Source organism: Caloenas nicobarica, chromosome 3 (genome assembly GCF_036013445.1).
Source record: "Caloenas nicobarica isolate bCalNic1 chromosome 3, bCalNic1.hap1, whole genome shotgun sequence".
Lineage (NCBI taxonomy): Eukaryota > Metazoa > Chordata > Aves > Columbiformes > Columbidae > Caloenas > Caloenas nicobarica.
In genome coordinates, this window is record NC_088247.1 from 26,281,002 (window position 1) to 26,303,775 (window position 22,774).

Below are 22,774 nucleotides of genomic sequence, written 5' to 3' on the forward strand. Positions count from 1 at the left end.
CTTTATTGAAGTTTCCACCACGATTTTAATCATAATGCAGGAAACTTTAAAAAGAAGTGTGACAGTTTCTCCATTATAGATGGATCAATTTTGTAATATTCATTTAATTACAATACCTTATCACATTACAATACCTCCAAAAGAATCTTCCCTTCCAAAGCACTGACTAATTAAGTGGTAGCATTAAGGTGAGGAACCACAAAATGTAATCTGTCTTACAAATATTTTTCCCTTATTCTGATTAAAATTTCACTTTTAAAAAAGACAGTTGCTAATTACTCATCCAATATATCTGCCAACAGGAAAGACAGAACACTTGTTTTGTTCAAAAGGGCATTCAACTTAGTATATTTTGCTACAGGCGCACATTATATTGTCTTGCTAAGCCTATTTTATTTTGTTCTATCAGTTTATTCTTTGAAAGAAAAATACTGCATCAAATTAAAAATTCTTACCTCTTGTTGCAACTTTTAGTGTAAGCAAAATCTGTTATGAACACAGATCAGAGAAAAATATTTCTTTCTATAATTGGTTACTTTGTGTATTTGAAAGGACTCTGTCTTACGCAAATCACATAATTTGTCTCTGACAATCTGTCACCATATAGCACTTGCACTAAACAACAAAGGAGGAAAAAATTAAGTAAACAGGAAAATATGCAAGCTTGCAAAAATTACTGAGTTTATAAAACTATCATTCATTTATCTTTTAAAACGATCAAAAAGGTTTTTTATTTTGAAAGTCTGGCTTTTTCAACTTATACCGCAATATTTCGAAAGAAAAAAAAAAGATAAATGACAAACGAATTGACTCAGGAGATTGGCTCAGTGTTGCTTCTGCACAGCACAGAAAGAAAAGATGATTGTCATACTTTAAGAACTACATCACCTTTGGTTTCTGCCTTAATTGAACAGTCATCTTCGACTTATTACACTTATGCACATGGTCACTTGTTCTCATACAGCTACAGGGATCCACCCAGCTCACTCATTTGGAGTGAGTGCAGGAAGTCCAGTCTGCCTCATCATTGTTATCTCTGGATTTTCTGCAGTTTAATTTACTTTAGGAAACACTCTGAGAGCTTGTTGAAAGCCATCTGATGTACCTCAACAATAGGAAGTAACTCTCCCTCCTTCATTGTTTGCTGGATTTTAACAAAACTGGTTCTGAGCAGCCATAAATATGCAAGAATTGCCAGAGGTTTAGTTCCACCCCCTCAGCACAGCTGGCTGTAGAGCTGCCCAAAAAGGAAGGGAGCGTCATCCTGTAAACACTGAGCTTCCCTACTGGAGACACTGGGATTTGTGATTTCCCAGGACTGTTCCTGCCATGGCAAGCTTCTCTGACCCTTGCTTGGGTCTGAAAGTCAGGTTCCACGCAATACCCTCTTTTTCAGGCAGAAACTAGAACAGACACACTCACAAATAACAAAAGGTAAAGAAACAATCCTTTTCAAGTAGGAAGCACTGTTGTGATTCTGTCCTTATTTTAGACTTGCTGTTAAACTTCAAGAAAAACTACTTCAGGGTAAAAAAGGATGGGGAGTCATTTCCACCAGTAGAAAAATACACGTGCCTAAAATCCATTTATCTTCTTCTAGCTGATGTATACAGACTCATAGTCTGATTAAAGTGCAATACGATCACAGGGAAATTCCTAAAAACAAGTAAAGCAACTCTTATAGAAATAATTTATTTTCAAAATACCATGAAAATTGAATGAGGAATTAAATCCTGAATAAAATTCTTTCTTTAAAAGTACTTAAAATAATTGTACTCTCACCAAACATTTAAATTTTTTCTTTCAAAATTGTTTTTAAAATTACGTTGAAATACTGTATGTTATTTCCGTCACTGAACCACATACCTTTTAGTGTGCAGCATGTAAGCTCAAAACAAAGAAAAAGGAATATGGTCTAACCACAGTCAATCTAGAAGGAGACTAGCTGAAAACACAAAGCTACATACATAACTTCTGGCATACTCATACATTCTAGATTTAAAAGTATCTAAAACTGTATATTCTAGAATCATCATCATAAGTACATCTTAATCACAGGAACAAACAGGTGGTCTAATGAACATAAACCTAGTATTCATCTAGAACATATTTTAGATGACTATTTTTTAAATACAGACATTGATTTTTGTGGTGTATTTAATTAGAAATTTAATTTACATTCGCATGTTAGTCGTGTCAGTTACAAAGACTGGTCAACATCTTCCATATTCAGATCCCGTGGCACTCTGCTTAGAGCTCTGCCAATCTTGCACTAATCAAGCTGATACTGTCTGGGGCAGACACCTGCCCTGACCTACAGTGCTCTACAAAAAACTTAGCTAAAATAGTTCAGCTTCTCAGAACAAACTTAAATACACTTTCAAAGAGGCCATACTAGTAAATAGTGATAAGATTCCTCAAGTTCACATGCTCTCATGCCTTGAATCAAGGACATGCAAGGTGGGGAGTCCCACCTTAGTCATAGAGCACATAACCAGTAAACTAAATGGCGTGAGGACTGGAACTCAGTTGTCCACTGCGTGTAACTCCTGCCACAGTCCCTGGCACAGCTTTGGCTCCCCCGAACAACTCCTGGCACAGGCTGGGAACCAGCACCATTTAGGAATCATTCATAGTTGGCAGTCTGGAAGTGCTGACCTTGTTCTGGAAGGTACAAATTTCATTTTATGGGTGCGAGCTTTTCATATAAATTGGCCTTAGTGCCAGAGAGGCGCAGAGGGTACTGACACTGGGAACACCTTAAAGTAGTGATACAGCAACTGTAGGAGTGCAAAGTCTATTCAGACACTCAGTCTCATATCTAAAATTAATGTGACAGCCGATGAGATAGAAATTGGTGAAGAAATAAAGTGGTGGGAGGGGTGCTGAGAAGGGAGAATGGGACGGGCTTGCAAGGATGGAGCAGTTCTGAGATGAGTCAGTTGTGTAGGACACTTGCCTGTGGAAATTCCATTTTGTTTGTTGTGCAAGTTGGAAGGTATGTTAGAGACAAGCAAGACACCATAAAACCAAAAGAGACAGGTAATAGCTGCAGAGAACTAGCTTGCCTTTCTGTGAGTGAGACAGTGCCTATGTGATACTGAATGAGGCACAAAAAACAACCTTCAGACCAAGGAAAACTTCATTTTCCGGTAACCTTGATAATCTAGACTCTGATTTTCAGGGACTGAATCAAAAACTGTTGTAAAATAAGAGTTATAAGTTCAATTTCTGACTATTACAGGCAGTTATCTCACCAAAGCTACAGCCAGCCACATAGCCTCCTGAAAAAAAAAACAAAAAACAAAAAAACCCAACCAACTAAACCACAAAAAAACCCCACAAAAACCCCCCCAAAACCACAAAAACACAAATACTACAAATACTACCTTTTTTACGCATGCAATCCAGTTGAGGCACAGTAGAAAAATGCATGGGGAATTTGACACCAGTGTTCCCTCACCATATTTTTTATGCATGCTACAGATCAGTGACTCCAGTTTTCTAGTCTTATATTTTCACAACTCCTAAAAGTACTAAATATTTATTTTAAATTGGGCTTAGCATCTTGAAAACTATTTTATACTAATTTGTTCTATAAACACCTGAAAACCTTTTTTTGAAAAGCCTTCTTACATTTCCAGCATTTGGAAGTAATTTGTTTGTAGTTCAAAAAAATGAATGTCTGTCTCTAACAGAAAGAGCTGGATTACTGCCCAGTCCACTTCAGAACTGGATGATGCTGACTCTCAGCCATTTAAATAGTCAAGTTAAACAAGACACAGTTGGGATGATAAAAGGAGGTCTGTAAAAAGGCTTGTTGCTCTGCCCATGTAGACTTACAACTATCAAACAATGACTAGGAAAACACTGAAAGAGAGGAAAAAATTAACATAAGTGCCAGGGAAAATATTAGGATTAGGTGAATGTAGGAGTACAGTATCTATTCATGTCATTCTCCATTCTTGCCAGCAAGCTGCCAGCAGCATATTTACTCTGTTAAAGCATTGATGGAAGCAAAGAACGGCAAAAAAGGCGTTACAAAGGAGAACAAAGGAGTGGGGAGGTCCACACTAACAGTAGGTACAGACTATTATCCCCAAATGGGCCTATAATCTGCTGGTTTTGCATATAAACTATATTCTATGCTATTTCGTGTGAGCCTTGTTTGCAAGCACAACTTTGCAGGCCTCTTATAAGCTGTCAAAAAGTGAAACGACAAAATTGTGTTCTTGTGTTGTATTAATACTAATTCTTTCCCTTTTACAAATTATAGTTCCAGATATAACAACTAAAGAATGATGCAGCACAACAGAATCTACTGAAGACCTAAGAATCTTTTCAAGTAAATTCTGTGAATCTGCTTATTTTTGCATCGGAAGAAGTTCACTCACAAGAAGAGAAATACACACAGTAATGGAAGCAACGCCAGAATGCCTTTTAGGTACTGGCCAACTAAATCAGTATGGCCTTAATGCTTCTAGGTTTCATGAATCAGAAAATTATCACTGAAGCTGAAATTGGAAAATACCACTGACACTGAAGAATGAAATGTGCAAGTGAACGTCATTTAGAGGATGGAAAACTCAGAAATGAAAGCGTTTAAGATGAGATTAGGAAGCTAAAATAAAACATCATTCCAAGAAAAAAGAAGTAGGGCAGGAGGGCACAAGCACAGAAAAAAAGGGCATAGAATATTTGGGCCAAATTAATTCTTTCTATAAATCCACAGCTTCAATGCTATTAGTACATAAATTATCTTTGGCTTTAAGATAGATTAAAAAAAAAAAATCAGATTTTATTTCTCTAGTTGCTGCAGTGATTTCTCCATCCATAATCCATTTAGAGCTAGGGTGATAAATCTATATGAACTTGTAGAGAAATGCATAGATTCGCATGAGAAATTAAATGTTTAAAAATGTTTTAAAAGACAGTTGAGGTTTGATTTTAAGCCAAAGGGAAGTTGTGTCTACCATTCCAGGTCGGCTCTAGTGAAGGAATTTGGAGAAGAGAATAATCTATAACTGACGAAGGATCTCTTGGCCTGATTAGTATCTTGAAACAGACTTAGACTTGAGGTTTGTTGGTTCAGTACCCAGAGTTGAAAGCTTCTGAAATCCAATCATCACATTAGAGGAAGCTAGAACAATGCTGATTTCTGTTATTTGTTAATCATTTACAATATACTTCATTTAAAATAAATAAAGAAAACATACAGGCTACCTATTGGCATATGCATGTAAATACATCTTTGCCTCGGGAACCCTGGCTGCTATCGCAATATACAATGACAAAGATATTACATTTCCTGTCCTAAAAAGTTCAAAAATAAAAATCTTGAAAAAAATGTCTACTGTTTAAACTTTTTTTCTAGTAATAGTGTAACAGCTGTAATAATAGCAATGAGGAATTTATTTGTGAACTATCAAGCTATGAAGTTTTTCTGAAGCATAGGGAGAAAGGTCAAAACTTTCAGCTCCTCAGAAATTGTATACTAGGTACATACTGCAAAAAGCAGCAGAAAGCAATAAAAATAGAATTGCTGCTTCTTTTGTACTGATCCAAGAAAAGAGGAGTTGTACTGTCTGTTCATTTGCTTGCTTTCCTTTTTCTTTTGCTGAAATTACAGGCAACAATGCAAAACCAGTACAGGTTATTATTAAAAAACAAAACAACAACAGCAACAAAAAACCAAAACAAAACAAAAAACAAACAAAGCCACAAAAAAACAAACCAAATCAAACAAAAAAACCCCCACAAACAAACAAAAAAACCCCCAACCTGGAAAACATCTCTCATTTTTTGGTATGAATGCCTATGTTTTCATTTTCTTCCCATATGCAGGTCTGATTTATTCATTTGTGCAGTATGTTTTTTCACTTACAAAACTAACTAGCTGACTGCTCATAGCAGAAATATTATTTGATAAAACACAAGTGTTTTTCTACTTTGCTAAAGCGCACACCCTCTTTTTCAGTCTTCTTCACAAGAAACCTTGCAGCCTGAGACCTTTTCACAATTCACCTGCCATTTTCCCCTAACTTATGTGCTTTCAAATACAGTCTTATTCATCTCTGTTTTGGCAGCTTTAAATCTCAAACAATTCTATTCACTCTTTTCTTTCCTAGTATCACTTATTCCTTCAGCTCAAACAACGGATTTTTTTAATTGCTAGCTTTACCAAAGTGTAATGTCATTTCTTTGAGGAAAAGGGAATAATGGGAAACAAACGAAAACCCCACAGACAAACAAACAAAAGGCAAAATTCCGGTTTCCAAAGAATTTCGTGTTATTTTTAATGGCTCTTTTAGCCAAAGTATTGTTTACACTTTCAAACCCAGAAAATACCTGGTGTCTAGGATAAATTAGTTCCTGGAGAAATTCAAAAGTAGAAAGCTCTAGGAAGACCCTTTTGTAAAATGACAGGCATGCTGTAATAAATAATATCTTGCTTTGCCTAAAATTATGTGTATTGCTATACTCTTACTTTTGCTCCCAAATGTTTTCTATTGTGCGTTTTAGAATATTAGACACATTTACACTTACAAATTGTGCTAGCTATCCTGTTTCTCACAATGGAAGTCTAAAATTTCAAAAGTTTAATTTCTGCAAGTTAGAACAATTGCCTTTAACATGAGCATTATGGTAGCTGAAGTTATTTATTTAAGCAGGAAAACCTGAGACTCACAGGCTAATAATTCCACAACCCTGCTAATGGGTGCTTTCCAGTTTGAAGAAATTCCGTTTTATAACTCCATTTGTTTCCTGCCATTTAGCCAACTTTCCACTTATTACATGCCTCCATGGCTTAATATTAACTTCCAGTACAGAACACTGTAAATTGTTTTCTGAAAAATCAAAGCATATGATATCCACTGTATATTCTTTGTCTCCTTTGGCAGTGACTGCCTCAAAGAATTCCAGTGAAATACTGAAGCATGACCAGCCCTTCCTGGATCCCGGACAGCTATTCTCAGTCAAGCTGTGTTTTTTCTAATGTTTCCCTATCTGAACCTGGAAATTACTTTCCGGAGATCTCTGTTAAGTCTTCTGCAGTTTCCTAGCGCATCTTTGTAAACAGCAGAGGAAAGTAAACTTGGGAGGTCTGCTGAAACTTCTCAATTTCTAAGCATTTCTCAAAATAGGAATGAAAAAATATTAACATTTTTTCAAGATCCCAAAATATGTGCTTGCTTCATATGGCAAGTCTTTGTGATTCTCACGTTATGCTACATAAATTCTTCAGAGTGCCCGGCTGTGCAGGGGAAAGGACATGGAGTGTTACAGAACTCAGATAATTTGAATGGGCATGTATGGATTTGAATCACTTGCCCACTCATATACCTTACCATTTTTAATCTCAAAATTACATTCTATGCCAAACTTAGAATATATTCAGATTCAAAACTTCAATTTCAAAAAATAAATTTTATATATATATACATAAAAATAATTTCTAGTTGTCCGATGCTTTTCCTTCTTAGATTTTTTTAGCATTTCACAAACTAAGAGATGAGCTTTGCTCCTGTTTTACAAACAAAAAATTGAAGAAAAGTGATGTGCACAGTGACATGTCAAATCAGGAAAAGACCAGCCACGATGTTATGGTTCCTGCCTCCTGTACTTTATTAATTTCATACAATACCTCCCTATTGGCTTAAAAAGACCTGTTTTCAGTACAGTGTTGAAATTTTAACTAAACTATCATAACTATTTTTGCTCTGTTAAAAAATAGTTTTGGTGTAAATAATTTCACTACCAGGCAGTGGGTATCCCAGCACACTGCTGATAATAAAACAAAATCCAAGTGGTATTTAACATATTATTCAAGTAAGAACTTTGGCAGCCCACTACATACAGGTTCATTTCCTCAATTACTACATAACTCCACAAACCCAGTAATTTTTTATTTGTGTAGCAACAGACAAATATGGCTGGACTGCCTTCCTCGGCTCGAAAGTTCATATTGACTGTTACATGAGAAATTCGTAGCTCAAGTCTAGCACAACAAGTACATGCAAGGCTTCACACTTTTTCATGGTTGCTTATCTGTCTTCCTACCCTATAACAGAAGTGTCAACCTGTTCTACTACACTACAACTCAGAATTATTGTGCTCTGCAGGGAATTAAAAAGAGAGCATTTCTTGCAAATAAAGAGTTATTGAGGTCTCTTCCCACCCAAACCATTCTATGATTCTAAGGTTAGGTGTCTTTTTTTTTCCTTCTTTCTTTCTTGATACCATCTTGAACATCTGATTTTAGGTTGCTTATAGTTAGACAGGAGTTGAGAGATGTAGATGTATAAATAAATTTATAATCCTACCACAACTGTAGCAAATAGTCATTAGGAAGAAGCTGAACTACCAATGATGAACATAATGCACAGGAGTCAATGGTAGATAAAGCTGGGAGAAAGGATAGAAGATTTTAAATCTTTAATCAAGTCTTGTGCATGCAGTTTGTTCTCTGTTTTATAGGGAGAAAGTTTTCCTCCTGGTTCTGGCACTTCAAACTTTGCCATTTCAACATTGAGTGCCTTTGTGTAAATCTAGTCCTCACCACATAAGTAAACCAGAGACACAAAAATATGCAAGTTGGTTAGGCTCTCCAGCGTGCACCAAAGGATCTTAAAGACATTAATGAAATATTACTAAATATTTTAAACTATCTGTAAGGGGAAATATGATAATTCTTGTAAGGAAAACCTGTGTTCACAAACTGGGATTTTGCATTCTGGACCTTGAAAGTTTAGAGGCTTGCTAAATTCTGTTTATGGTACTAAAGTGTGGTTTATATTTCAAAATCCCTGTTTTCTGGAAAAAGAAAGCCCTAATAAAAAGTAATTTCATTCAGCAAATCATCAGACTCATTCATCTCATTGTGTCCAATAAGGTGGAAATGATTAGACAAGGTGGTAAAAATCTCTGCTTCCTGTAAGTCACTAGAGTTTTATGCCTGTTTTCTCTAAGTTAGGATTTGATCCCAGTAGTGTAGGGATCAGTTGATATTAATGAATTATGATAGCAATTTGAATTTGATAAAGTTCTATGGGATTACCATGTGATTGTTTCATTCATTGAGGTATCACTGCTGGCCAGAACTCCTCTGGTTCTCTTTGCATATTCTTTCTCATGTTCATATATTTGCTGTGAAAACAGACAAAGCTATTTCTGGCAACTGCACCAGCTATGCAAGAAAAGAGTTCTGGATCACTTTCATTAAAAATCTTCCCCTTTCTTACCCATTTCTGTACACAATCTGGGAGTCAATTGTCAAGGTAACTCAAATCTCACCAGATCAATGGTCTACCTTACTGGGGCCTCTCCAGCACAGAAGTTTCCTGACTCATCTTTTTACCCTTCCTTGGAGGTCTGTAACAATTTCCTATAAATGTTTTGCCACTTCTTTTAGCTACATTCTGTGTTTGTCACATTAGCTAACCCACATATGCAATTTTACTCAAAATACCACCTCCACTAACTAGATCGCCACATCGCTTCCCATATTCTGAATTTGTCTCTTTGGTAAATTGTATACTCTGATATTTTAATATTAAAACAGTTAACCAAGAGCCAGAAAGTTTAATATTTGGTTCTGAAGCATCACTTCATGTTCCTCACATTTTTACATAGATTATTTTCATAAAAGAAAGTGAATTTCCTTTCTCTAGGCAACACTTTCTATCGATATTATTCACTTCAACAACTTAAAAATTACTTATCCTTTCAAAGTTGGCTAATCTCTCTTCCATCTTTCACTACCTATCATTTTGCTAAAACAACATACATAAAACCAAATACTAAAATTACAAGACTACTTCCCTGCTAATTTCTTATACAGATACAGCCTGTCAGTTCTAGATGACTTTGGATCAGCCCCAAACAAAAGAAAATATTCTGGGTAGTATAATCCTGCATGGAACAATGTGATCTGTATAAAAAATCACTTACTGAATCACCAGCACCTCTTTCCTCTCCTAGGAGTTCTCACATCGAAGCAATGCCTGAATTTGTGTAGAGTGATTTGTGGCTTTCCAGCTGTCATTCATTAATTCTTACAAAATACAACATACAAGAGTACTCAGCCTGAGGTTGCGGTCTGCAGTGTCTTAGGAAGAGTGTAATTTGCCTGCTGAATGTTCATAGAATTACAGAACAGATTGTAAGGGACCTTAAAGATCATCTAGTTCCAAACCCCCTGCCATGGGCTGGAACACCTTCCACTAGACCAGGTTGCTCAAAGTCCCATCCAACCTGGCCTTGAACACTTCCAGGAATGGGGCACCCACAGCTTCTCTGGGCAGCTTGTTCCAGTGCCTCACCACCCTCATAGTGAATAATTTCTTCCTTATATCTAATCTAAATCTACCCTCTTTCAGTTTAAAGCCATTACCCCTTGTCCTATCACTGCATGCCCTTGTAAAAAGTCCCTCTCCAGTTTTCTTGTAGGTCCCCTTTATGTACTGGAAGGCTGCTGTAAGGTGTTCCCAGAGCCTTCTCTTCTCCAGGCCGAACCACCCCAACTCTCTCAGCCTTTCTTCAGAAGAGAGGTGTTCCATCCCCCGATCATCTTCACTGCCCTCCTCTGGACTTGCTCCAAAAGGTCCATGCCATTCTTATGTTGGTGGCCCAGAGCTGGACACAGCACTCTAGGTGGGGTCTCACCAGAGTGGAGCAGAAGGGGAGAATCACCTCCCTTGACCTTCTTTTGATGCAGCTCAGGACACAGTTGGCTTTCCCAGTTGCGAATGCACATTGCCGGGTCATGTTGAGCTTCTCATCAACCAACACCCCCGAGTCCTTCTCTTTCATGGCTGCCTTCGATCCATTCTGCACTCAGCCTGTATTTGTGCTTGGGATTGCTCCAACCCATGTGCAGAACCTTGCATTTGACCTTGTTGAGCTTCACGAGGTTTGCATGGGCACAGCTCTCCAGCCTGCCAAGGACCCTCTGGATGGCACCCCTTCCCTCCAGCATGTTGACTGCACCACATAGCTTGGTGACATCAGCAAACTTGCTGAGGGTGCACTCAACCCTACTGTCCATGTCGCTGACAAAGATATTAATGCAGGTCCCAATACCGGCCTCTGAGTAACGTCACTCATTACTTGTCTCCACTTGGACATCAAGTCCTTAACTGCAACTTTTTGAGTGCAGACATCCAGCCAATTCCTTATCCACCAAATGATCCATCCATCAAATCCATGTCACTCCAATTTAGAGACAAGAATGTCATATGGGACAGTGTCAAATGCTTTGCAGAAGTCCAGGCAGATGACATCAGTTGCTCTTCTCTTATCTACCAACACTGTAACCCTGTTGTATAAATCCACCAAATCTGTCAGGCACAATTTGCCCTTTGTGAAGCCATGTTGGCCGTCATTAATGACCTCCTTATTTTCCATGTGCCTTAGCGTAGTTTCCAGCTCCACAATCTTGCCAGGCACAGAGGTGAGACTGATTGTCCTGCAGTTCCCCAGGTCTTTTATTTTTTCTTTTTTAAAATGGGGGTTATGTTTCCCCTTTTCCAGTCAGTGGGAACTTCACCGGACTGCCATGACTACTCAAATATGATGGATAGTGGCTTAGCAACTTCATCTGCCAGTTCCCTCAGGACCTGCAGATGCATCTCATCAGGTCCCATGGACTTGTGCACCCTCAGGTTCTTTAGATGTTCTCAAATTTGATCTCCTACAGTGGGCGGTTCTTCATTCTCCCAGTGCCTGCCTTTGCCTTCTGTGACTTGGACGGTGTGTCTAGAGCAATTGCTGGTGAAGACTGAGGCAAAATGTCATTGAGTACCTCAGCCTTCTCCATACCCTGGGTAACCAGGTCTCTCATATCTGGGAGACTTTTTTTCTTTTTCTTTAAAATTGTTTTCAAACAATAATCATAGGCAATTATTTCTATAACCCCTCAAACAAATTTCACTCCTGATGAAATACTGTGTCGGTTGCACAGACCCATAAAGGAGGAAGGGTAAGGAATTGCATCTCTGGAGAGTCATCTACGAAAAGAACTGCTGGGCTGAAGACAAGGGGTTTTACTCCAGTACTTTGCCCATTTATGTTTCTTTGGCAGACAGGAGAGCACAGGCAAGCCTAACAGCAGGGGTGAGAACTGACCTGGGCACTCTGATCCACTGGCTTGGGCACTTCGCCATCCAGCTGACCTCTAAAGTTGCCCTGTTTTAGAAATAGTATTGCTTAGCTATAATTCACTGCTAGCTGCCTCATTTCTTTGACCAGAGACAGGAAAGGATGTTGTGACATACCGGCCCCATTTGAGGATCCGAGAGCCTGGGGACCTACCTTAGAGTGAGCCAAGGAGCTGCTTGCAGAAAGCCAGTCAGAGAGACTGTGTAATGCCTGCTTCATCAAGGACTTCTGGCAAAATCTATGACAAGTTCAGTTCAGCCAAAAACTCCTCACTTTTAGACATGCTCTGTAGCAGAACCTGAGCACATAGGGAAGTTTTCTGGTGGGTCTCAGGAACCCCGAGCTTCTCGGAAATCTGAGAAGGCTGCATTGGGGTTTTTTTTTAGGTCTATTGGTCTCTTGAATGTACATGTTAATTAGCCTGAACTGCACATTAGGTATGTAAGAGCTTTTTTCCCCTTTAACTCTTACACAGTTGACTTAAGAAGTAAACAAAAAGATAGAAGCAGGAGGTAAACCTGAAACAAGAATCACAATGAAGTTAACAAAGCATAGCCATCGTTCAATGTTTAGTAGGCACCACGACAGCAATTATTTTAAGGAAGGATTTGAAAAACAAAGCTTCAAGTATTTTTATGGCGAACTCCTCCCATGCTCAGGGGTTTTCATGCTTTTAGCTATTACATCTGCAGCTGAAGCTAACTGTGAAATTAGCAGTTTATTTATCCCATGGTACACACACACACATTTGCAACAGTAGAAGTGAGTAAGGGTCAATAGTGAACAATGTGAGTAAAAGTGAGAACCCTTTTTTTTTTTACCAGATTTTGTAATTCAGTATTTAATCAAATACCTGCAGAGGTTCACATATTGAAACATTTCCCCATTCCATCTTGCTTATATCTACTGTTGCTTATATATACTGTTAACACACTGCTGTTATTTCTAAACAACATAACATGAGCTCTGCCAAAATAACAAGACAGGACAAAAGAAAGTAGACCTTTAAATATTGCTGCCTGAATTGCAAGGAAGCAGAAGATACCATTAAGTATAAAATAGAATAAAGGCCTACAATTTGTAAATAGCTTTTGATTCTGTAACATTTAGTAAAAATAGGTCTCCTTAGGAATGCATGTACACATTAAGATATTTTTCAAAATTATATCTTCACAAAAACTACATTAGAACTTGTAGTCTGTTTCTTGTATTGTGTCCTATTCTTAAAAATATATAAGCACAAATGGAATTATGGAAATTACCTGTTTCTGATTATTTAGCCACAGATTTGAATCAAAATTGAATAGAATATAAAGTTGTTGCCAGTCTTATTTGGAAGGTAAAATTGATAAACAGAAAAGCATACTGAAGGCATGTTAACAGTGATAAAATGATCTAGACCACTCTCTGTGCACATAATTACCAATAATTTAGATTTATCCATCTGAAATCAAGATGTAATTATGCATTATTCTATTTTATACTTAGACAGGTCTGTAAAATATAAAGTTTAGTTTAGCAAACAATGAACATACAGGTGCTCCTAAGAAAAACGGAATCTGAGACATCAGAAAAAAATTATATTTTATGTCCCTCATTCATCCCAAATCAATGGAATATAATAATCACCACTGTTTCTAAGTGGTTTTGTATGGAATGGAAGGTAATAAGTACATAAGGATTGAAATTTTTTGCAAAAGCAATGGCAGTAATACCTATGGACAATCCATCGTGTGAGCAATCCTTTCTGAAAGTTTACTGAGTGCTTCTTTCCTTTTCTAGTAATTTCTTTAAGGCTGGAATTTTTTGAAATTGTGCATTTGAATTAAACTAAGACTACTACTATCATATCAATGAAATGAGAACCTGAGTTACCTGTATGGCTGTGAGGATATTGGCTAACGCCTGGCCATACGTGTCATGGCAGTGAACAGCAAGAGCACTCAGAGGAATTTCTTTCATAACAGCTTCCAACATTCTTTTCATACTTCCAGGAGTCCCCACACCAATTGTGTCCCCCAGAGAGATTTCATAGCAGCCCATACTGTACAGCCGCTTAGATACCTGATTAGAAACAGAGACACATAGAGGTCAAGATGAAAGAACAAAAAATAGGGTCAAGAACATACATTAAAAAAGAACCCACCAAGGTGGCGCTGTGTATCAGAAACCCTCTATTTACACTTCAAAATTGTCAGGCAAGAAGAATATCTCATAGATCCTCTTACTTTAAATTTATAGTTCTGCTTCTGTACATGGAATAACCAACCAATCCAAATCGACCAAAACTTGCTTTTTGACTTTTCCGCAGAATCTAAATAAGCAAGATTTTACAGTAAGAATTCAGTTTCTGTCAAGCCCTTTCCCAACATTTTGCTCTGGGGATTTCCCAGCTGTTTGGTTTTCTCTGTGTACTTTTCAGCTCACAAGTTGTGCAGGGTAAATATCTGCCCCTTTGTCTAGTTATTACACAAAGTAAAGCACATGGCTGAACTAAGACAATAAATAATTAACCAGAAGCCTGATTTTGGTTTCTCTTGGCACTGAAAACATCAATAAAAATGAAGTTTTAACATGTTGTAGTTAATATATATTTCCTTGATTTTCAGCAAATCAAACATTAAAAGACTAACAAAGCAAAACTGTAAATTAACATTCTAGTCTTCAAGTTTTAAAATTTTTCTTGATATCAAAAAAACCCCTACAAAATAGTTCCTACTTATGTAAGTAAGAACTAAGTGTTTCTGGAATTATGTATTTGAGTTCTTTGTATGTGTAAGAGATTTGAGGTCTGGCCCCATAATGTTTGTATGGAAAGAGACATACACTAGGAAGCACAAAAATATGTTTGCAACAAAAATACTGCTTCAGAAACTGAATGTAGGAACTTTCTATCTTAGATGTGCTGAATTTATTTGGAAAAGGCTTCACCTTATGTTCAGTTGCTGAGTATGTTTGTCCCCTTTGTCATTCTCCACTGTGTATCAATGATCCCCAAAGGCCACTCCACTGGAACAGAATCCCAGTCTGGAAATTAACTGTTTAAATATGAAAAAAATACAACCTTTTTCCAAGACATCTTCAGTTGCACTGCAGTCTGCTGTTAAAGCAATTCCAGGACTTCATCAATGGGATTGCTGTGAACATGTCTGGGGAAGCTGACAAAGTGCTGCCCCAGCAGTCTCGGAAGTGCTGGATTAATAACGCTGTTCACTTAATTCAAAGAACAGCTGAAAAAGAACTTCAAGTAGTCTGAATTGTTCTGCTTAAATCTTGGAAGTGCTATGACTCTCGCAAAGGTAGTAAAAGTCTTTGTGCTTTAAAGTCAAAGAGCCCCTGGTTCGCATCAACCTAAATTGAATATACTCTTTATGAAGGGACATTCACCAGATTGCAAAAAATATTCTATCTTGCAGCATGTTTTTATATCATCAACACATGCCATGTATTTTAACTGGACTACTGTTGCAAGAAAAAAAAAATATCATCTGCAGCTAGTGGTAGATTACCTCTAGTTAATCCCCAAACTTCAGCTTTGTTTAAGATCAGGCAGCTTTAAGATCAGGGTATAAGAAGCAGACTACATTTTCTGTTTGTTTTGGTTTTTTTTTCATTCATGATTCAAAGCTTTTCTAGATAAGCATTTTACTGATGACAAAGAGACAATATCAACTGCTAGAAATCATGTTGCATTCGCTTCTTTCCCATGCTCAGTCCTTAGGTCTTTCAGCTTCTGAAAACAAAGTTCTCAAAGATGAAAGAAGAGAGGGGGAAAAAACTCTGCTAACAAGCTGAGCAGCATCACTGGCTTGTCATGATCTAACCTCAAACTGACCCTTAAAAAGAGATGTATATTTAATTTCAAGAAGAATGTGCATGCTCAGAAGCTGGCTGGGAGTTTTTCATATTGGATTTTCTATCCTACCATAGTAGGAGGCAGCCCATTAGTTATAATTCTGTAAGATTTCATTGTGGATTTTTGGGAGGAGGGTGGGGGAGAAGAGAATACACTGTTTTGTCAGTGTAATCAGAATGTGATACGAGCTTGCAGCTTTGTTGACTGAACAGGGTTGTGTTCTGCACCATTGAGCAGTTTATTGTGCATAGGCTTGTGCTGCTCCCCTTGGGAGCATTGTCCTGACACCAAGCATTCATCAAAACGGGAGCTGGGGACCCAACACTGCAACCCCTCAGGCATGTGAACAATCCTACTGCTGGAAATAGTATCTAACACTACACTCTTAAACGGAATACAAAAGGTCGTAATCGAGTTACAGATTATTTTAAGCAAATAATAACATAAAACACACTGCAGTAATTGTGCTGTAAGGGAAACTATAATAATCCAACAGCATTTAAATAAGAATAGGTGGGTGTCACGAGGATGGAGCCAGGCTCTTCTCGGTGACAACCAACAGTAAGACAAGGGGTAATGGGTTCAAGCTGGAACACAAGAGGTTCCACTTAAATGTGAGAAGAAACTTCTTCTCAGTGAGGGTGATGGGACACTGGAACAGGCTGCCCAGGGGGGTTGTGGATTCTCCTTCTCTGGAGACATTCAAAACCCGCCTGGACGCCTTCCTGTGTAACCTCACCTAGGTGTTCCTGCTCTGGCAGGGGGATTGGACTAGATGATCTTTCGAGGTCCCTTCCAATCCCTAACATTCTGTGATTCTGTGATTCTGTGATTCTGTGATAGGTACATTTTCTGCAGCCTGATCAGCCTGTATGCTGGATAACAGGATGCTAAAGTTAAAGGAAGCTAAAGTTAAAAGGAAGCTAAGGGGAGAAAGAAGCAGGAAGAAAGATAAAACCAGCCAAGTATTTGACTGGAAGACAATGGATAACACAACTGGCTTCAAGGATGTTATATGGTGCTTCCAACAACTTATTTGCCTAAGACTGAAATTCACAAACCACGGGATGATAAATGGTTAAACAGTGACCCCATTGCAAGAAAAAGCAGAGTGATAAAAAGGACTATGCAGTTTAATATATGATTTTTTTTTTAAATAAAGAACTATATGGATGTACCAGATAGATTCTAGAAGTCTGAAGGCATCTTAAGTTTGCACTTACTAGATAACTATGAGTAAAACACTTATGTACCTAGTAAGCCAAAAATGCATGTAGTCTGGTTAATGAGCCACCTCTCCTACTCAATTTGGTTCCAGTTAAATTTTTTTTGCTTAAAAAAAAAGTCATTGTCATTGACTGCAAAGGAACAGTCTAAACCTTTCAACCATAGCTGCTGACTGCCATGCACAGTCCAAGGAGTCACACACTCCATGCCGAGGAAGATGATGACCAGAGAGGCAGCTCTCTAAAATGGTTTAGCAACACGGCCAGTTATTTCGATAACTCTGATTCAGCAAAGGATTAGTGCATGTGTTTATGCAACATCCATTAACAGCTAATCAGATGCTTCTATATAAACATCAGTGCTTGCTGAATCAAGGCCGCAATAACTTTAATGAGGCAGCTTTTATTCTTAAGCACGTACACAATGGTATACAGATACACAAGAAGACACATATTAGGATGAAGACAGAAGATAAAATATCTGTGTGAGTAAAAGTTTGCAGGTTTGGAACACTAAGTAGCACTCCCACTGGCAAACTGAAAGGAGCTCTTCCGTGCAAGGAGAGTAGTTAAAAAACAAGGAACACATGGAAAGAAGCCTGTTGGGGAGTAAGCAGTGAGCAATTTACCAACAGCACAGCTGAATCTGTCATCACTGCTCTAACTAAAGCTGTGTCACTTCTAACTTTCACTTCATTTTAAACCAAATTAATTTAGAAATACTGAGTACCTTCCAATTTAGCCATTTTTTTCAAAGAGTGTAAATATATGTGGCTGCTGTGGGAGAAGTATTATCACAACTTCCATCTGGAATGCATACTAGAAGAAGATGCAGGAGAACAGGACCTGAAAGCCACACACGCAGAACACAATTTATCAAACAAATGTCAACTAGCTGCTAGTGCTTCAAAGGAAAAAAAAAAAAAAGGTGATTTGGAGATTCTGCTAGATCACCAAAATTAGGTGATTAAGTGCAACAGAGAAGACAAGTCTTTCTCCAGGAGGAAGGCCAGTGTGATCTGCCTCATGTGTCCTGAATTCTCTCCACTCCTCCACTGCCTATTTCAGCCTTCCTACAAAATTTAACACTTGTGTTTCACTCATGTCTTTCCCTGCTGGAAAAAAAGGCTGGGCTAAGACATCATCTTTCTTCTCCTTTATCCTAAATGGGAAAACGAGGTAGGGAGGGAAGGTGCAGCTCCTTCCACCATAGCAGCAGAGCAAGTTAAGTGGCAGGAAATCATGCTGGGGATGAGTTTTGTTCCATGTGTCAATCACATGACACTGTCCAGGAGGACAATGTTGTAGCAGTGGCTCTAGCAGCTGACAGTGCAGTATGCTTATGCCAGCATAAAACTGATTTAAAAGCAGATACCCTTTGCAAGAGGTTGTAGCTGGAAATCATGTCATACAGCATGGTCCGCTGACATATGTGCTTGAGTCTATTTCCTTAAGCATTTCCTTACCTTCTTGTTGGAGGAAATAGCACATAATATTTTTCCTCATGACTGATAACAATCAAAACATACCATTTTCCTTAGATTTGACTGCATATGGTTGAGTGAGTTTATGTATCCAGTTTTAGTATTAGCTACGTTTTATGTTTGTTTTCCTTATATTTTATCCATTAAAGATCTTTTTAGTATTAAGTAGAGAACATTAGTTATACACTTTTTAAGATGTATTTTTGGTTCATTAAAAAGACAAGCCAGAAGTTCACTTACTTCTGCCACTTTAGCTGGTATGATGTTTCCTTCATATGGGCAGCCCAATGCACATGACACATACCTACAATAAAAAGAACACACAAAGATACTTCTGTTTTATATATGTGAATCTGTATCCATCCATGTTACATTAAAAAAAAAGTTAAACAAAATTTTGAATATTTAAGCCAGTCAAAGTAGAATAAATATTTGAATGAAAATGTAAATTTACATCAGATGAAAATAGTAGGTTATCTTTTTTTTTTTTTCTTAAATCACAGAACAGAAATTTATAGCTTTAGTTCTGCTCAATGTATGTCACAAGTTGTAAAGGACTGGCAATGCAGCCTAGCTAATGCTGCTGCAGGAGACTTCAACTTTTCTTAGTATTTCCTTCTGAAGTTCTAACAGCCAGCTTAAATTTTGCCTTGCTTGGCCCACACAAGGTATTCAGAGGAAAGTATCATTTTCTTCCTTGTGCCAGCTACCCGAACCATAGAGAGCAACACACGGACACAAGAAACTTACAACAACCCCACCATCTCATAAATCATTAGATTTGTGGTGAATGGGATAGCTTTCACCCTCTGTACTGGCATTTCTGTCTCAATGCCCCAGAAGAATCACAGCTCCCTTGCAAGCTGTAGTTTAGGTGTGCCTTAGGACAAGAAGAAACTGAGAAGCCGGACTGTGTCTCGCAGCAGCTATCATCTCCACAAAGCACAAAAATCAAAAGCCACAACCATGCCTCCATTGTTCAGTCTTAATGCTGTGTTAGCATAGAATTTGGTTTAAATTTCTTTTTTTATGACAATTAAGAGCCATGAAATTCCAATCATCCTTCTAATTGTTTATCTTAAATTGATTAGGGATAGGATTAAACTAACCAGAAACAGCATTCAAAACCAAAATAAGTGTGGCTGTAGAGGGATTTACAACAGATTCAGAGGCAGGCGGAGCCCCAGTCCCAGTGGGAGGTTGCTCAACTACTTAATAGAAGAACAAGAGCCTTCACTGATCCCCCATCATTCCCTTTCCCTCAATGCTGAAGGATATAATGTAAAATTATACACTATATAATGCAAATGGGATTGAACAGATGCCAGTTTGTATGTAGTCAAGGTCTGCAGGGTAAAGGATGTATTATTTCTTTGCAGTTGAAGGAGAAACTGATGGATAGAATGTGAAACTAGGATGAGTAACAGGCAAAAACAAATTTCGAAAAAAATGTCAACATTTTAAAGCATAGAACATACTGCATCCCTCATATGAAGGTACAGTGTTGGCACACTGGAAGCAACAGCAAGAATGAAGCAAACCTTGAACCTAAAAAGAACTTGATTAGCCCTGACAAAGAAATGGAAACGAATTTTGTTTCCATGAAAGTCGTTGGGTCCATTACATCCTGCCCATAATTTTAGTCCAGATGCCTACTAGGCATGATTTCAGTTATCTCTATGTCATTAGGAAAACCAGGTTTTTGAAACTTCGCCATTGACTTCATTAAATATCACCCCTAATTTAGATGTCAATGTTTAAGTTTCAGAGTTCTAAATTTTCTTATCTACATTAATGATAAAAAGCTAGCTACTGTTAACAGTTAAATACTGCCCTGCTTTTCAGTGACACATAACTCAAAACCAACTCATGATAATTACCTTAATTTTTTAATGCATAGTTTTTCAAATGAAACCAAGCATAAAAAATTTCAGACCCAAAAGATTGCTTTTTACATAATACTACAGTGCCTAGAGCTAGTGAATACACAGACTTTTACTGAAATTATTTTGCAACATCAGCCACAGCACTTATTATGAAGTGAGCAAGAACAGTACTAAATACAAAGTAAATGCAAAACATACAGTACATATGTGCACATGTTCACTTTAATTACATATCTCTTTACATGTTCCTAATGTCTGCATATCTTAGATCAAGCAGACGTGCATTTGGTAGTGATAATGTGGCATGAATGACATCTGGAATGGAGTAGGACAAACAAAAGGTATCTAGAGAACAAGGGAATACTCCCTGTGGTTCACACCAGCGAGCAGAAACTCGCCTGAGCTCACATAACTCAGCTGGGCCTGCTGGGGTATGAAAGTATGTGGTGACCTGAGGAATCTGCCTACTACAATGTACAAATCTGTTTGAGATTATGAACTCTCTGCATGCTTACACTATTATGACTAGACTGACATTTTAAATAAGGAAAATATGATAGATCTAATATATCCAGGCATCTGATATTCAGTATTAAACTAGAGAAAGTAGGGATTATTGAAAGAATTTGACAGGTAAAGAACTCCCTACCAGAGAGAGAAGAAAGTCCTGTGGAGAATTAAAAAACTGTTTTTCAGTAGTTTATCAAGGATGAGCTTGGCAGAATTTTATCTAATATTTTCATTTAATGAATTGGCATAAAAAGTAGAGATGTAGTAACAGTAATGAATTTCTTAGTACTGTCAATACCAAAAAAAAAAAAAAAAAGCACTGGTATTCCATAGAGCAAGGACAGGAGCAATAGAAATGGGACTCAGTTGATGGCAATGACAAAAAAAAGTGAAAAGCTTAAAATGAGGCTGTAAAAGAGTAAAACACACTCCAAACATCTACGAGGATAAGCATTTTTGATAGAGGACATAAAACATGAATTCCATTTGACAAGGTCTTGCTATGTTCTTATTGGAAATAAGAGCTACAATTTGACTCATTGTAGGAAAGACAGTGCAAGCTGGAACGGATACAGGCAAGGGCTGAGTACAGCTAGCAGGGGTAGAGAGAGCCCAGCATATGAAAGGAGAAAATAGGCATGTCTGTGTAAAAGAGGGAAGATGATCATGTGTCCAGCCTGAGCATTTGCCAAGACATTAAGGCAGCGCTGGGTGGGATGCTTTGTAATTGCATTTCTGTGGTTCCAAATTAATAAACTTAAGTAGAGAGGAAATAGGTTTCAATAGGAGGGTAGATCTGTTATCTACAGATACGTTTGGCTGTTACATTTTCTTTTTTGTCTGTGGAATAACCCATAAGGTATTAAAAGCACAAGAGAATCCAGCCAAAGCAGAGCTGCAAGACCTCTACCCGCGCCCCTCCAAAATGGGAGACAACTTCGCAGAACGTGCTGAAGAACTGCTTAGAAAAAAGGAAGTTAACAAGATGGAGCCACAGAAAGCACCAAAAGACACAAGTTTAAAGAAGAGTCTGGTGAACTGCAGCAAACACTACTGACAAGTCAAGAAGAGTAAGGATAGACTACTGTTTCTGATATCTTGTCATCAGGGAGTTTGGTGAGAGCTGTTGCAGTTGCAAGCATGGAACAGAAGCCAAAGTGTAGGAGTTATGGGAGGGAATCACAGAGGAGGGTCTCCAGACAGTAATTATAAACAGCGCTTTCAATGAGCTTAGGAATGAAGAAGAGATAGGTGATGAGATATGATATGAAGAACCAAGTAGGGTCAGAGTTACAATTTTTAAGAGGCAAATGCTTGCTTATATTGCAGTGGAAAAGAGCCAGCGGACAGCGAGAGGTTAAGAAAGAGAATAACGGAGGGAAGAAATAAGAGGAAGAACAGAACACGGGGTCGCTGGGGCAAGTGGAAGGGGTACAGATGGAAAGTAGACAAGAAACTCCTGCTGCTCTCGCAGTGGAGAAGAAAGAGAAAGGATTAGGGGAGGGAGAGGAGTGACAGAAGGAAGCACATACTGTATCTATTTTGCCTTAGGAGAAAAAGCAAGATCTTATGTGAAGAAAAGCAGCAGAAAAAAAGAGGGAAGAGTTTGAGCAATGAGTTACAGAGGCAACTGAGATTTGTTCTGGGGATTCA

General features: G+C 38.0%; 1 protein-coding gene across 4 annotated transcripts in view; it reads right to left on the minus strand.

Annotated features, from left to right (window-relative positions):
* The window catches only part of HMGCLL1 (3-hydroxy-3-methylglutaryl-CoA lyase like 1), an 82,445-nt gene that overhangs the window by 17,232 nt on the left and 42,439 nt on the right, over positions 1-22,774 (minus strand). For all 4 annotated transcript variants that reach the window (XM_065631582.1, XM_065631580.1, XM_065631579.1 and 1 more), the window contains 2 exons: positions 18,966-19,029; positions 14,035-14,223 (listed from right to left, as the gene is read on the minus strand). In XM_065631582.1, coding sequence (XP_065487654.1) covers positions 14,035-14,223; positions 18,966-19,029 — 253 coding nt within the window. The remainder of the gene's footprint in view (positions 1-14,034; positions 14,224-18,965; positions 19,030-22,774) is intronic.